The 16,649-nt window shown below is 54.1% G+C and overlaps 1 protein-coding gene across 7 annotated transcripts in view; it reads left to right on the forward strand.

The window, feature by feature from the left end:
- Window positions 1-5,996: 5,996 nt before the first annotated feature.
- LOC137306213 (pleckstrin homology-like domain family B member 1) overlaps window positions 5,997-16,649 on the forward strand; it is a 29,403-nt gene continuing 18,750 nt past the window's right edge. For 2 of the 7 annotated variants that reach the window (XR_010958842.1, XM_067975316.1), the window contains exons 1-8: window positions 6,012-6,279; window positions 7,418-7,539; window positions 8,746-8,883; window positions 11,372-11,500; window positions 12,814-12,969; window positions 13,643-13,753; window positions 15,185-15,283; window positions 16,121-16,237. Coding sequence is in view for 6 of the 7 variants with exons in the window: in XM_067975316.1 (XP_067831417.1) it covers window positions 6,039-6,279; window positions 7,418-7,539; window positions 8,746-8,883; window positions 11,372-11,500; window positions 12,814-12,969; window positions 13,643-13,753; window positions 15,185-15,283; window positions 16,121-16,237 (1,113 nt within the window). In the remaining variant the exon portion in view is untranslated. Of the gene's footprint in view, window positions 6,280-6,928; window positions 7,231-7,417; window positions 7,540-8,745; window positions 8,884-11,371; window positions 11,501-12,813; window positions 12,970-13,642; window positions 13,754-15,184; window positions 15,284-16,120; window positions 16,238-16,649 lie in introns of all 7 variants that reach the window. The other 5 variants (XM_067975322.1, XM_067975317.1, XM_067975320.1 and 2 more) reach the window with 5 other exon arrangements.

Here is a 16,649-nt window from a genome sequence, read left to right on the forward strand (position 1 = left end):
AGCACGAGCAGACTGTGCACGATATAAAAGTTTAAAACCATCTCCGAGGGGGTCTGTACACCGTGGATTGAAATGCAGCGAGTCCTGCCATGTAGTGATCGATTGATTTTGCCCTCTTTGGTGTTGCTTAAGACGATCGTTGGCTGCTACACTCCCTGCCCTACGATTGGCTTTGTGGCATCCTTAAGATGAGATGTACAGCCAGTTTGACCTCAAGTTCACCTTTCTTTCCTTGCGTGTTTGACGTCCTGGTGTCCTTTCTTTTAAAATTTAGTTACACCTCCCTTCCTGTCCTGGTAGCACCTCGCTGGCCGGGCGGTGAGTGTTGATGGGCTGCTCGACCATGGGGGGGAGCGCCGAGAGCAACAGCATCACAGCCATGCCCAATCCTGGCCCTCAGCCCAACAGCCACAATCGTGTGCTTTCAAGCCGGGGGCACTGTATCGTTGTCTCCCCTTTCGTTCCCCTCCCACCACGGCAAACCAGATCAACCTGCACATTCCTTAGGTTGCATTCCCGAATAGTGCTGAGGCTGGGACAGTGTAGAGGGACTTTACTCTGTATCTAACCCGTGCTGTACCTGCCCTGGGAGTGTTTGATGGGACAGTGTAGAGGGAGCTTTACTCTGTATCTAACCCTGTATCTGCCCTGGGAGTGTTTGATGGGACAGTGTAGAGGGAGCTTTTACTCTGTATCTAACCCTGTACCTGTCCTGGGAGTGTTTGATGGGACAGTGTAGAGGGAGCTTACTCTGTATCTAACCCTGTACCTGCCCTGGGAGTGTTTGATGGGACAGTGTAGAGGGAGCTTTACTCTGTATCTAACCCTGTACCTGTCCTGGGAGTGTTTGATGGGACAGTGTAGAGGGAGCTTTACTCTGTATCTAACCCCCTGTACCTGCCCTGGGAGTGTTTGATGGGACAGTGTAGAGGGAGCTTTACTCTGTATCTAACCCTGTACCTGCCCTGGGAGTGTTTGATGGGACAGTGTAGAGGGAGCTTTACTCTGTATCTAACCCTGTACCTGTCCTGGGAGTGTTTGACGGGACAGTGTAGAGGGAGCTTTACTCTGTATCTAACCCTGTACCTGCCCTGGGAGTGTTTGATGGGTCAGTGTAGAGGGAGCTTTACTCTGTATCTAACCCGTGCTGTACCTGATTGTTGACACTGAGTGGGGGGTAATTTTAACCCCAAAGAACGGGCGAGTTGGGGGCGGGAGGGAGGTTAAAATAACAGTTTTTTGAAGTGGGTCCGTATCCTGGCTCGAACACGCCCATTTCTGGGTTTGGATGTTTGCGCGTATCCCACTGAATGCCGGGCGGGCGGATTGTTAAAGGGGCAGCGTCCCTCATGGGAATAGTTGAGATACTTAATTCTTTGCGGATGCTGGAGCTGAAACTTTACCTGCCTGGGGTTCCCACCTCTTCCGATTCTCGTCGGGCGAGAAGGGCCAGATGTGAGGGGCCTTTATTGCGTTGCTTGTGGGGCCCGGAGGAGCCAGGACTGTTTCGTAACGCCCCAGCCAGCTCACCTGGCTCTCGGGATCTTGCTCTTCCCTCTCTCTCTCTCTCTCTCCCTCCCGTCAGGCAGCGAGCCCAGGCCGACCTGCCTGGCTGTTACGGCAGCCAAAAAATAATATGAGATGTGCTCGTTTGTGACGCACAAACTTAAATTCCGGGTTTTCCCCCCCCCCCGGCTCGGAGTCAGAACCGGGCCCTGGATGTCTGAAATCGGAACGGTTTCAATTCCACTGTCACAGAGTCGGCCTTCGAAATAAAACTGACCGTTTGGAACCAGTGGAATATTTCGAGATGAAGCAATGCTGGGAGGTTTTAGTATTGAATTCGTGTACAAAAGGATGTCTCTCCTCTTCAGGCTGTTCTCGTCCTATTAATAGTCACCAACACCTCACCTGTTAAGAGAACAACAAAGTTTTGCTGGAGGCACGAAATGCCAAGGCAGTTGGTTCGTACATCTGAGTTTGGGTAAACAACCTGTTAAAGTGAAGGGAGGGACCACCTTTTGGTTAATTCGCAAACCGGACGGGTAGGGTCGAGGCAGGGGTCAAGGATCGAACTGTCGAAGTTGACTGTGCAGAAAGAGACCGTTCAGCCCATCATGTCTGTGCTGGATCTTTGCTAGAGTAATCCCACTGTCCCGCTCTCTCCCCATAGCCCTGGATCAATTCCCAAACTAATCCCACTGTCCCGCTCTCTCCCCATAGCCCTGGATCAATTCCCAAACTGATCCCACTGCCCCGCTCTCTCCCCGTAGCCCTGTATCGATCCCCAAACTAATCCCACTGCCCCGCTCTCTCCCCGTAGCCCTGTATCGATCCCCAAACTGATCCCACTGCCCCGCTCTCTCCCCGTAGCCCTGTATCGATCCCCAAACTAATCCCACTGCCCCGCTCTCTCCCCGTAGCCCTGTATCGATCCCCAAACTAATCCCACTGCCCCGCTCTCTCCCCGTAGCCCTGTATCGATCCCCAAACTAATCCCACTGCCCCGCTCTCTCCCCGTAGCCCTGTATCAATCCCAAACTAATCCCACTGCCCCGCTCTCTCCCCGTAGCCCTATGTCAATCCCCAAACTAATCCCACTCCAAAGACTTGAGCCCCATGATCCAGACGGACACTCCCGGTTCCAGTACTGAGGGAGTGCTGCACTGTCGGAGGCGCCGTCTTTCGGATGAGACGTTAAACCGAGGCCCCGTCTGCCCTCTCAGGTGGGACGTAAAAGATCCCACGGCCACTATTTCGAGGAAGAGCAGGGGGGAGTTCTCCCCTGGTGTCCTGGGACCAATATTTATCCCTTAACCAACATTTATAAAAAAAAACACAGGTATTGGTCGTGGGATAAATATTATCCAGTCATTTATCACATTGCTGTTTGTGGGATCTTGCTGTGCGCAAATTGGTTGCCGTGTTTCGTACAGTACAACAGCGACCACACTTCAGAAGGGACTTCATTGACTGTAAAGCGCTTTGGGACGTCCTGAGGTCATGAAAGGCGCTATATAAATGCAAATCTTTTCTTATGCCGTGAATCCAATTCATTTATCCTGTTGCCGGTTTGAGGGTGTGGAGGAGAGAGAGTGAGTCAGATGGAAAGGGATAGAAGTGATTCGTAACACAGGAGAGTTGGGAATTAGTGTGAAGCAGTGCGTTTTGGGAGCTCAAACTACGCAGAGAGCCGCAGAAAACCGGTAAATTTGCTGCCCCAAAAACTTCAGGGGAAAGAACTGTAGGAGACCGACAGTGAACGAGGAGCCAGAGGGTACTTGGGGTTCATTCGCCCAGATTGTGTGGTGAGAAACACATCGTTACTGACCGATTAACCGCCTCTCTCTTGCTCAGAATCTGGTCCCTGCACCTCTGACTCAATGGACCAGTTCCTCGAGATTTTATTTGATGTTTCTGCCAGCTGTCTGAAGGGAATGCTGACAAACTTGCTCCTAAGAACAGACCCAGATGAATAAAGGCCACTCAGCCCATCGAAACTCATCCCTCCTGTACCCCTAACTCTCCCATCGAAGCCCATCCCTCCAGTACCCTAACTCTCCCATTGAAGCCCATCCCTCCAGTACCCCAACTCCCCCATCGAAGCCCATCCCTCCAGTACCCATACTCTCTTGTCAAAGCCCATCCCATCGAAGCCCATCCCTCCAGTCCCCCCAACTCTCCCATCCCTCTTGGCGGGAGGGGGGGAATATAAGATTCCATGGGTTAACTGGCCTTCTGTCATCCTTTTCCTGCTCTGGTCAGCTGATCTCTCCTGCGAAACAAAAAAAACAATATTCTCTTGAAGCTCTCGCAATCCCACCTGAACCTGAGGACAGAAAGGCTTCACTCCCTCGGCCCGCCCGGGACTAGCACGCAGATGTGAACTTGCGTCTTGTGATTTCAGTGTCATCTTTTTTGGCACTGGAGGTGCTGAGTCAGGGTGTGGGAGAGAGACAGGAGCAAGTGCTGTAGAAGTTGGCTGCCCCTTTAAGAACCCTGGAGTGGGAAAGACCGCCTCTGTAAAATGTCTCACAAAGCCGTGTGTAATTTCTCTCTCCGGATGATAAACCCAGAGCGCGAAAGGTAGCTCGCTCTTTCTCTCCATATCTCTCGCCTCAGAGAGCAGAAGGTCGTGGGTTCGAGCCCCCACTCCAGAGACTCGAGCCCCGTAATCCAGCCCGACACTCCCCAGTGCCCAGTACTGAGGGAGCGCCGCACTGCCTGAGGCGCCGTCTTTCGGGTGAGACGTTAAACCCAGGCCCCCGTCTGCCCCCTCTCGGGTGGGACGTAAAAGATCCCACGGCCACTATTGGAAGAAGAGCAGTGGGGGGGTTCTCCCCGGCGTCCTGGGGCTGATATTTATCCCTCAATCAACATCACTTTTAAAAAAAAAACCAGATGATCTGGTCATTTATCACATCGCTGTTCGTGGGATCTTGCTGTGCGCAAATCGGCTGCCGCGTTTCCCGCATTTGGCTGTAAAGCGCGATGGGACTCGGCGGGGAGAATTCCCCCGGTCGTCTTCGAAATAACACCCGCCCGCCTTCCGACTCTGAGGCGGGAGCGCTCCCCCGCCGACAGGGCGGAAGAGAGGTCGAGCTGCCCAGATTTGGAGACGGAGGGCGACCGGCCTCTCCGGCTGTCTGTCTGTCTCCCTCGCCCGTCTGCGGTGTCGGTCGGCGGACTCGAGATCGATGGTGCGCCTGGCTGCTTTTAGCAGCAGTTTCTGCAGTCGTTGCTTTGCTTCAGTTGGCCTTCTGGTCAAAGGTCAAAGCGAGCAGGCCGTATGTGATGGGTTAGGCCAGCCTGGTGGCAAAGCGAAGCAGCTTTCTTTATCCCCACCCTCCTCTCTGGACCTCGATCTTTTATTGTTCCCCTCACTCCCGTTCAGGACGTGCTCCGGCTCGGAATTCGAGGACCCTCCTTTTCAACGTGATCTCATTTTGAGAACAACATTCAGTTCTTGGAGAATTGCCTCCATTTTTTAATTAATATCACCTTGCCTGGTCGCCGGGTGTATTTTGTTATCAACAACCTGCATTTATATAGCGCCTTTAACGTAGTAAAACGGCCCCAAGGCGCTTCACAGGAGCGATTATCAAACAAAATTTAACACCGAGCCACATCAGGAGATATTAGGACAGGTGACCAAAAGCTTGGACAAAGAGGTAGGTTTTAAGGAGCGTCTTAAAGGAGGAGAGAGAGAGGCGGAGAGGTTTAGGGAGGGAATTCCAGAGCTTAGGGCCCAGGCAGCTGAAGGCACGGCCGCCAATGGTGGGGAGAAGACCATTACTGAACTGAGAGGTTATAACTATCAGGAAAGGCTGAACAGGCTGGGGCTCTTTTCTCTAGAAAAGAGAAGGCTGAGGGGTGACCTGATAGAGGTCTTTAAGATTATGAAAGGGTTCGATAGGGTAGATGGAGAGAAGATGTCTCCACTTGTGGGGGGAGACCAGAACTAGGGGGCCATAAATATAAGATAGTCACTAATAAATCCAATCGGGAATTCAGGAGAAACTTCTTTACCCAGAGAGTGGTGAGAATGTGGAACTCGCTCCCACAAGGAGTGGTTGAGGTGAATAGTGTAGATGGATTTAAGGGGAAGCTGGATAAACACATGAGGGAGAAAGGAATAGAAGGATATGCTGATAGGGTGAGATGGAGTAGGGAGGGAGGAGGCTCGTGTGGAGCATAAACACCGGGATAGACCCAGTTGGGCCGAATGGCCTGTTTCCGTGCCGTAAATGCTGTGTAAGAGGCCAGAATTGGAGGAGCGCAGAGATCTCGGAGGGCTGCAGGGCTGGAGGAGGTCACAGAGATAAGGGAGAGGAGGCCATGGAGAGATTTGAACACAAGGATGAGGATTTTAAAATCGAGGCGTTCCCGGACTGGGAGCCAATGTAGGTCAGCGAGCACAGTGGGGTGATGGGTGACCGGGACTCGGCCCGAGTTAGGGTACGGGAGGGGGATGAAGCGTTCCCCTCACCTGGTTGAATATCCTCTGCCTGAGAGTTGCTCTCCGTAAAAAGAGTGCGATGACTCCAGCAGAAGAGCCAAAACCTACGGGTACAGAAAACCTGAGCATGGTGTATTTGCAAAACAAATGTTGTTTACAGATATGGGCCCCCATCGTGTGGTGGGCGGGACTGACTGGAACCAGCCCTGCTGGTTTTGTTTTGCAAATAAAGAGAAGATTTACTCGATGTTCCAGAAAGTTCCTCCTTTTTCTCAAAGCAGGAAGTACCGAGAATATCAGGCTGGGACACCATCGTCGAGGTTAGTCACTATATCAGTTTACGACCTTTCCCAGCGACAGCTCTGCGGGCGCAGTCCGGCTCAGACGCAAACCCCTTTCACGTGAGGCCAGTTGGGGTCTGTCGATGTTCCTCCCCCTCTTCCCGCCCCCCCCTGCTCAGTGGGGGTCTCTCTCTCTCTCTCTCTCGTCCCTGAGTCAGAAGGTGTTGGGATCGAGCCCCCACCCCAGAGACTCGAGCCCCGTAATCCAGGGCCGACACCCCTCACCGGTGCCCAATCCTGAGGGAGCGCCGCACTGCCGGAGGTGCCGTCTTTCGGATGAGACGTTAAACCGAGGGCCCGCCCCCCTCCGTCTGCCCCTCTCGGGTGGGACGTAAAAGGTCCCATGGGCCATGAGCAGTGGGGGAGTTCTCCCCGGTGTCCTGGGGCCGATATTTATCCATTATTTTTTAAGAAAACAAATTGCTGTTTGTGGGATCTTGCTGTGCACAAAATGGCTGCCGCGTTGCCTACATCACAACAGTGACTAAACTTCAAAAAAGTGTTTCGTTGGCTGTGGAGGGATCTGGGACGACCTGTGGTGGCGAAAGGCGCCATAGAAATGCACGTTCCTTCTTTCGCTGTGTTGGGATTGCGTTTACCGCTGAGCGTCCCTGTGTCGCGTTCGCAGGTTCTCCGACGGAGTGACGCCCCTCTCCCCGCCCGAGCGAGCTACGGCGGGGCGGGTCGTCGGTGGGATGATCGACCTGGCGGTGGACGTGCGTCGGAGGCCGGGGCCGCCGGACGAGGGCGTTTCGACGGAGAGCGCGGCCCGGGAGGCGGCGGCGGACGCCGCCCCCGACAGAAGCTGCGGCCTCTCCGCGGAGAGCACGGACGACGAGGACGCGAAGGAGGACGGCGGTGGCGACAGCACCGAGAGCACGCGGAGTGGGGTGGGTATCCGCGCCCCTCGCTGTGCTGTACACGTGCCAGGTGTGTACGCGTGCGGTATACTGTCCGATTATAAGGGCCCGACTTGTGTAACGGTGGGTGTGGCCGCTCTGCATTTGCGTTTCGAGGCGGCGTTGCTCCAGCGTGTGTTTTTTTTTTTGTGTATCAGGACCTGCGCTGACCACCACCAACCCCCTCTCTATCTCCGTGCCCGTCTTGTGTATTGCAGGACTCGCCCGTCCAGGCGCCAGACGGCTGGACGCCGAGCGTCTCCGGATCGTCGCCCGGATAACGGCAGCATCTCAACGTCTGACCGACCTGGAGCGGCAGAAGGAGGAGCTGAAACGGGAGGTAAAGGTCGAGGGGACAGGAATCGTTCCCCCCCCACTTCGTATCCGTGTTTTGAGGGAGGGGGGCGTTGGCATTAGCGGGCACCCATGGGGAATTTTTACCTTGCAAGCCGTGAATTTTCATCAGGTAGGAACAGGAGGAGGCCATTCAGCCCCTCGAGCCTGTTCCGCCATTCAATTCGATCACGGCTGATCTGTATCTTAACCCCATTTACCCGCCTTGGTTCTGTAACCCTTAATCCCCTCACCCAACAAAAATCTATCGATCTCAGTTTTGACATTTTCAATTGACCCCCGGCCTCAACAGCTTTTTGGGGGAGAGAGTTCCAGATTCCCACTTCCCCTTTGTGTGAGGAAGTGCTTCCCGACATCACCCCTGAACGGCCTGGCTCTAATTTTAAGGTTCTGCCCCCCTTGTTCTGGACTCCCCCCACCAGAGGAAATAGTTTCTCTCTATCGGCCCTATCGAATCCTTTAATCGTCTTAAACCCCTCGATTAGATCACCCCTTAATCTCCTACACTCGAGGGAATACAAGCCCAGTCTAAGTTAATGGCCCTGTTCGGAGGCAGCAGTGGGCACTTCCTGCTCGGTGCGGCTCGGGACAGAATGATTGAATCCCCATTACACCATTGACTACACTTCGAAAATACTTCATTGGCGCTTTGGGACGTCCTGTTGTAATGTAGGAAACGCGGCAGCCAATTTGCGCACAGCAAGATCCCACAAACAGCAACGTGATAAATGACCAGGTCATCTGTTTTTTTAGTGATGTTGGTTGAGGGATAAATATCGGCCCCAGGACACCGGGAGAACTCCCCCTGCCTCCTTCTCGCACCTAGTGGGTGGGATCATTACGTCCCGACTGAGAGGAGGCCCGTCGTGGCTGTGGGGTTCTACACAGCTCGACCTCCCCATCCGACAGCGCGGCGCACTCCCTCCGCCAGCCCTGGGGCCCCAGCGACGGGCCGGCGCTCCTCGGCCTCCTGCCTGAGGGCAGAGTCCAGTCGAGCCCTCTGGAGTGGGGGCTCGAACCTGTGACCTTCTGACTCAGGCAGAGAGAGAGAGAGAGAGAGAGACCCGCTCAGCCCTGGGCTGACACACAGGAGCTGGCGGCAGGAGTGCGGGTAGGATGGGGGAGGCTCGAGCTTGTGTTGAACCCCACAGCCACGAGGGCCTCCTTCAGTGTGACCGTCTTGTCCCATCAGGTGGAGATGGAGCTGGCCCTGGTGCATGGCGAGCTGCGGGCAGAGCGAGATTTGCTGGAGAGGGAGCGTCAGGCAATGGAGCAGCTTCGTACCAAAATCGCAGGCCTGAGCCAGGCCCTGCAGGCCGAGAAGGACAAGGTGGGAATGTTCTGAAGGATCCGAGAACTTATCCCTGGTCTTCATGTCATTGTCACTTTCCCTCAGCTCTGCTTTCTTTGTTTGTTCTGTTTCTACCTGCCCTGGGAGTGTTTGATGGGACGGTGTAGAGGGAGCTTTACTCTGTATCTAACCCCCTGTACCTGCCCTGGGAGTGTTTGATGGGACAGTGTAGAGGGAGCTTTACTCTGTATCTAACCCGTGCTGTACCTGCCCTGGGAGTGTTTGATGGGACAGTGTAGAGGGAGCTTTACTCTGTATCTAACCCCCTGTACCTGCCCTGGGAGTGTTTGATGGGACAGTGTAGAGGGAGCCTTACTCTGTATCTAACCCTGTACCTGCCCTGGGAGTGTTTGATGGGACAGTGTAGAGGGAGCTTTACTCTGTATCTAACCCTGTACCTGCCCTGGGAGTGTTTGATGGGACAGTGTAGAGGGAGCTTTACTCTGTATCTAACCCTGTACCTGCCCTGGGAGTGTTTGATGGGACAGTGTAGAGGGAGCTTTACTCTGTATCTAACCCTGTACCTGCCCCTGGGAGTGTTTGATGGGACAGTGTAGAGGGAGCTTTACTCTGTATCTAACCCTGTACCTGCCCTGGGAGTGTTTGATGGGACAGTGCAGAGGGAGCTTTACTCTGTATCTAACCCTGTACCTGCCCTGGGAGTGTTTGATGGGACAGTGTAGAGGGAGCCTTACTCTGTATCTAACCCTGTACCTGCCCTGGGAGTGTTTGATGGGACAGTGTAGAGGGAGCTTTACTCTGTATCTAACCCTGTACCTGCCCTGGGAGTGTTTGATGGGACAGTGTAGAGGGAGCTTTACTCTGTATCTAACCCTGTACCTGCCCTGGGAGTGTTTGATGGGACAGTGTAGAGGGAGCTTTACTCTGTATCTAACCCGTGCTGTGTAGAGAGTCTTTCCCCCTGTAAATATTTATTTAAAGGGGACGGTATATTTTTGCCATGTTGCTGTACGACCTAGATTTCTGCTTTTTGAGCAGCTCCTGTTAGTGCTCAATGAGGGAGTGGCTTTGAACAGTTCTGTGAGTAACGCACCCACTCCTGGTCCCTCTCTGTAGCCGAGTCTCTGTCTGTTTAAACCCCCATTCCCACCCTCACTCTGTGATCAGTCCCAATGCACTGATGGTGAGGCACCGCCATCTGGTGGCCTGCGGAGGGACTGCGGCATTGCCATCTGGTGGCCGGTTAAGGAATTGCGATCCCCAAAGGCTATTTGACGACATGACCCCAATTTTGGATGATTATTGGCTCTTTTGTACAAACTGCTCCTCCTGTGTTTACAATCCTGCTTGAAAGTGGCAGAACCGTTTGTCGGCCACTGGAAAAGTGTGAATTGTAGAGTATTCCTGCTGCTAATTGGGCCGTGGGAACAGGAGGATGCCATTCAGCCCCTCGAGCCTGTTCCGCCATTCAATTGGATCATGGCTGATCAGGAGCTTAACTCCATTTACCCGCCTTGGTTCTGTAACCCTTAATCCCCTCACCCAACAAAAATCGATCAATCTCAGTTTCGAAATTTCCAATTGACCCCCGGCCTCAACAGCTTTTTGGGGGAGAGAGTTCCAGATTCCCACTCCCCTTTGTGTGAGGAAGTGCTTCCCGACATCACCCCTGAATGGCCCGGCTCTAATTTTAAGGTTCTGCCGCCTTGTTCTGGACTCCCCCCACCAGAGGAAATAGTTTCTCTCTATCGACCCTATCGAATCCTTTAATCATCTTAAACCCCTCGATTAGATCACCCCTTAATCTTCTACACTCGAGGGAATACAAGCCCAGTCTGTGCGACCTGTCCTCGTAATTTAACCCTTTTCGCCCCGGGTATCATTCTGGTGAATCTGCGCTGCACCCCCTCCAAGGCCAATATCTCCTTCCTGAGGTGCGGTGCCCAGAACTGAACGCAGTGTCTCCAGATGGGGGTCTAACCAGAGCTCTGTCCAGCTGAAGCATCCCCCTTCCTGCTCTATGTATTCCAGCCCTCTCCAGATAAAGGCCAACATCCCATTAGCCTTTCTGTACCTGCCCACTAGGTTTTTTTGTGATTTGTGTAGCTGGGCACCCTTTGCTCCTCCACAGCTTCTAGTCTCTCGCCGTTAGGAGAATCTTCCGATTTTTGTCCTTCTTGAATCCCAAGTGGGCAACAACTTGGCTAACAGTCTGGGTCAGTAATATTTCACGCCATCCCCTTCCCTCTGAGAAGATGGGAGGTGGCACAGTCCTCCACAGCGCGGCAAACTGTGGAATCTCCCATCGGGGAGCAGGGAGAGGGCGGTGCGGCCTAGTGTCCGGTCGCTCCCACACCCTCCGCCGGTTTGGCGTTCAGTGGGGGCCGACTTTCACCGGGTGTAAAGTGGGCAGGGGGTGCAAAGGTGAAAGTTCAACCCCCCCCCCCCCTGCTCAGGGTGTTTCGTTTTATTCCCCCCCCCCCCAACCCCATGACCCGCGTTGCAGGAAAAGGCCAAGCTGGAAACGGAGCGAGAGAAACTGGAGGAGGCTCGCAATCGTGTCCGAGCGTCGCGGAGCTGGTTTGACCGTCAGCCGGAAAGCGCCAAGGAGCAGCAGAGGGAACGGCTGCAGGAGGTGAGCGCCTTCCTTTTAAAACCGTCGAGGGGACGGGAGACTGTCTCTCCATCTCCCCTCCTCCCCCATCTAAAGCTGGGGGACGTCATCGCAGAGTTACATCGAATGTACGGCACAGAAACAGGCCATTCGGCCCGACTGGTCTATCCCGGTGTTTATGCTCCACACGAGCCTCCTCCCTCCCTACTTCATCTCACCCTATCACCATATCCTTCTATTCCTTTCTCCCTCATGTGTTTATCCAGCTTCCCCTTAAATCCATCTACACTATTCACCTCAACTACTCCTTGTGGGAGCGAGTTCCACATTCTCACCACTCTCTGGGTAAAGAAGTTTCTCCTGAATTCCCTATTGGATTTATTAGTGACTATCTTATATTTATGGCCCCCTAGTTCTGGTCTCCCCCACAAGTGGAAACATCTTCTCTGCGTCTACCCTATCGAACCCTTTCATAATCTTGAAGACCTCGATCAGGTCACCCCTCAGCCTTCTCTTTTCTAGAGAAAAGAGCCCCAGCCTGTTCAGTCTTTCCTGATAGTTATAACTTCTCAGTTCTGGTGTCATCCTAGTCAATCTTTTTGCACCTTCTCCAGTGCCTCTGTATCCTTTCTTTAATATGGAGACCAGAACTGTGCCCAGTGCTCCAAGTGTGGTCTAACCAAGGTATATGGAGACCAGAACTGTGCACAGTGCTCCAAGTGTGGTCTAACCAAGGTATACGGAGACCAGAACTGTGCACAGTGCTCCAAGTGTGGTCTAACCAAGGTATATGGAGACCAGAACTGTGCACAGTGCTCCCAGTGTGGTCTAACCAAGGTATATGGAGACCAGAACTGTGCACAGTGCTCCCAGTGTGGTCTAACCAAGGTATATGGAGACCAGAACTGTGCACGGTGCTCCAAGTGTGGTCTAACCAAGGTATATGGAGACCAGAACTGTGCACAGTGCTCCCAGTGTGGTCTAACCAAGGTATATGGAGACCAGAACTGTGCACAGTGCTCCCAGTGTGGTCTAACCAAGGTATATGGAGACCAGAACTGTACACAGTGCTCCAAGTGTGGTCTAACCAAGGTATATGGAGACCAGAACTGTGCACAGTGCTCCCAGTGTGGTCTAACCAAGGTATATGGAGACCAGAACTGTGCACACTGCTCCCAGTGTGGTCTAACCAAGGTATATGGAGACCAGAACTGTGCACAGTGCTCCAAGTGTGGTCTAACCAAGGTTCGATACAAGTTTAACATCACCTCAATGCTTTTTGAATTTGATTGCTCGAGTGATTAACCCTACCCTGTCGGGCTTGTTCTCCACAGGAGGCCGAGGCCCTGGAAGTGGCCCTGAAGATGTTTGAGGACCTGGAGTTTCAGTCCCTGGAGAAGGAGAGCAGCCTGGAGGAGGAGAGGGAGACAGAGGGCAGGTTTCTCAAACTGGAGATGGTGCAGTGCAGGCAACGAGCTCACAGCAGGAAGGTATTTGACAAGGTGGCAGGGCAAGTCGATAAGCCTGATTAACAAAAAGCACACGGGATCCTTGGCATTATAAGCAGAGGCAGAGAGTACAAAAGCAAGGAAGTTTATGCTAAAACCTTTGGTTCGGCCCCAGCTGGAGTATTGTGTCCAATTCTGGGCACCGCACTTTAGGAAGGATGTCAAGGCCTTGGAGAGGGTGCGGAGGAGATTTACCAGAATGGTCCCAGGGATGAGGGACTTCAGTTATGTGGAGAGACTGGAGAAGCTGGGATTGTTCTCCTGAGAGCAGAGAAGGTTAAGGGGAGATTTAATCGAGGTGTTCAAAATCATGAGGGGTTTTGATAGAGTAAATAAGGAGAAACTGTTTCCAGTGGCAGGAGGGTCGGTAACCAGAGGACACAGATTTAAGATAATTGGCAAAAGAACCAGAGGGGGAGATGAGGAGAATGTTTTTTACGCAGCGAGTTGTTCTGATCTGGAATGCGCTGCCTGAAAGGGCGGTGGAAGCAGATTCAATAATAACTTTCAAAAGGGGAACTGGATAAATACTTGAAGGGGAACAAATTTGCAAAGCAGGAGAGTGGGGACTAATTGGACAGCCCTTTCAAAGAGCCGGCACAGGCACGATGGGCCGAACGGCCTCCTTCCCATGCTGTCCCTTGCTTTGTTTCAGGATCGAGTGGCAAAACTGGAGGAGCAGATCGGTCAGATAAAGGAGCAGGCCAGGAACGGGAGTGAACGGCTGACTGAGGCTTGGAATCAGGCTGTCCAGGTCCTCAGCACGGTGAGGACCCCCTGACCCTCGACCCACCGCACCCAGGCACTGCACGACAGGCATCCTGCTAAACCCACCCCCCCCCGGCCCGATGGCTCGGTGGCATTAATGGGCACCTGCTATGGTCCTGAGCCCCACGGAGGGTCCATTCAGCGTCTGTGCTACATGAGCTGGCCTCGGACAGATCAGCATTACCCACGTTCTTTATCTCTCTCTGTGTCTTGTTTGGGAGCCTCGAGCCTGCAGCGATCTTGTCGAGTCTGTCGTTTTAAGGTGTCGGCCGTGTCTCGCTGTCCGTCTGTCTCCTCTGAGTTAGAAGGTGGTGGGTGCGGGCCCCCATAATTCAAGGCCGACACTCCCCCGGTGCCCAGTACTGAGGGAGCGCCGCGCTGTCGGAGGGTCAGTACTGAGGGAGCGCCGCACTGTCGGAGGGTCGGTACTGAGGGAGCGCCGCGCTGTCGGAGGGTCAGTACTGAGGGAGCGCCGCACTGTCGGAGGGTCAGTACTGAGGGAGCGCCGCACTGTCGGAGGGTCAGTACTGAGGGAGCGCCGCACTGTGGGAGGGTCAGTACTGAGGGAGCGCCGCACTGTGGGAGGGTCAGTACTGAGGGAGCGCCGCACTGTCGGAGGGTCAGTACTGAGGGAGCGCCGCGCTGTCGGAGGGTCAGTACTGAGGGAGCGCCGCACTGTCGGAGGGTCGGTACTGAGGGAGCGCCGCGCTGTCGGAGGGTCAGTACTGAGGGAGCGCCGCACTGTCGGAGGGTCAGTACTGAGGGAGCGCCGCACTGTCGGAGGGTCGGCACTGAGGGAGCGCCGCACTGTCGGAGGGTCAGTACTGAGGGAGCGCCGCACTGTCGGAGGGTCGGTACTGAGGGAGCGCCGCACTGTCGGAGGGTCGGTACTGAGGGAGCGCCGCACTGTCGGAGGGTCGGCACTGAGGGAGCGCCGCACTGTCGGAGGGTCGGCACTGAGGGAGCGCCGCACTGTCGGAGGGGCCGACTTTCGGATGAAACGTTAAAACGAGGCGCTCTCTGCCCCTCTCGGGTGGGACGTAAAGAGATTCCACTGTTTCGGAGTCCTGGGGCCAATATTTATCCCTCAAGCAGCATCAATTTCTGGTCATTTATCACATCGCTGTTTGTGGGATCTTGCTGTGCGCAAATTGGCTGCTGCGTTTCCCTACATTACAACAGTGACCACACTTCAAAAAAAGGTACTTCATTGGCTGTAAAGCGCTTTGGGACGTCCTGAGGTGGATATTCTACTTGGTACTGTCATTCTGACAAGGCAGCACCTACGACCGGTGCCTCCACTAAGATCAGGTTACGGCACAGTCAGGACTTGCTCCTGATCTGAGCGGTTCTGTCCCGCAGGTAGATTTTACTGTGGGAGCCGGAGGGAGGACGCAATTGAGCTGTTTTCTTTCTTGTAATCCTTTAGGAGGAAGAAAATATGTTCAGTTTGGAGACGTTGTATTCTACGGGAACGGGCTCCAGGTCGTTGCCCGATGGAGCAGAGCGGACGGTGGAGGTAACGGGAGTGAGTTTCCACCTCTGGATTAGAGGGACGGTCTCTGGAGATGAGGGATGAACGATGTGCCTTCCCTCCCTGGCTGGCTGATCTCAAGCGGGGAAATCAGCCAGGGTTCCTGCTCTTGATCCAAAACATTGCTGTCACCCCCCCGCCACTGTATCCTAACTCGCACCAAGTCCCGTTCACCCATCACCCCCCTGTGCTCGCTGACCTACATCAGCTCCCGGTCCGGGAACGCCTCGATTTTAAAAATTCTCATCCTTGTGTTCAAATCCCTCCACGGCCTCGCCCCTCCCTGTCTCTGTAACCTCCTACGACCCTCCGAGATCTCTGCGCTCCTCCAATTCCGGCCTCTTGTCCATCCCCCGATTTCCATCGCTCCACCATTGGCGGCCGTGCCTTCAGCTGCCTGGGCCCCGAGCTCTGGAATTCCCTCCCTAAACCTCTCCGCCTCTCTCTCTCCTCCTTTAAGACGCTCCTTAAAACCTCCCTCTTTGACCAAGCTTTTGGTCACCTGTCCTAATATCTCCTTAGGTGGCTCGGTGTCAAATTTTGTTTGATAATCGTTCCTGTGAAGCGCCTTGGGACGTTTTACCACGTTAAAGGTGCTATATAAATGCAGGTTATTGATCACAGGACGGTGACTGATGCTGGAATGTGTGCGGCTGAGGAATTTGGCAGTGTGATGCCCACCACAGTCGCATAGCCCGGCCCGGATCGCCCGGCCGTCGGAGGGCGGCTGCTCGTTTCCCCCTTCCGTGGGGAGTGGGTCCCTCGGGAGAGGGGGAAGAGAGGTGTGCGTGTGTGTGGACAGCAGACTTGACGCCGTCTATGTTTTTGCAGTTTCTGAAGAGGCGGAGGAGGAGGACGATTCCGGCCGAGGGGAACGGAGAGCTGACCAGCTCCGCGCCATGCGTCCTGTCCGCTACCCACTTCTCGGCAATCGACAGCTCCCTGCCGGTGGGTGTTCTCTCCCTCTCCTCCCCCTATCCCCCCCCCTGCTGACCCACGATAGTCACAGGTAGTCAATACTCCTTGTAGAATCGTGCAGCACAGACGGAGACCGTTCGGCCCATCGTGCCTGTACCGGCCCTTTGAAAGAGCTATCCAATTAGTCCCACTCCCCCCCCCTGCTCTTTCCCCGTAGCCCTGCAAATCTTTTCCTTTTCAAGTATTTATCCAATTCCCTTTTGAAAGTTATTATTGAATCTGCTTCCACCGCCCTTTCAGGCAGCGCATTCCAGATCATCACAACTCACTGCGTAAAAAACATTCTCCTCATCTCCCCCTCTGGCTCTTTTGCCAATTATCTTAAATCTGTGTCCTCTGGTCACCGACCCTCCTGCCACTGGAAACAGTTTCTCCTTATTTA

The sequence above is a fragment of the Heptranchias perlo genome, chromosome 42, assembly GCF_035084215.1.
Source record: "Heptranchias perlo isolate sHepPer1 chromosome 42, sHepPer1.hap1, whole genome shotgun sequence".
Lineage (NCBI taxonomy): Eukaryota > Metazoa > Chordata > Chondrichthyes > Hexanchiformes > Hexanchidae > Heptranchias > Heptranchias perlo.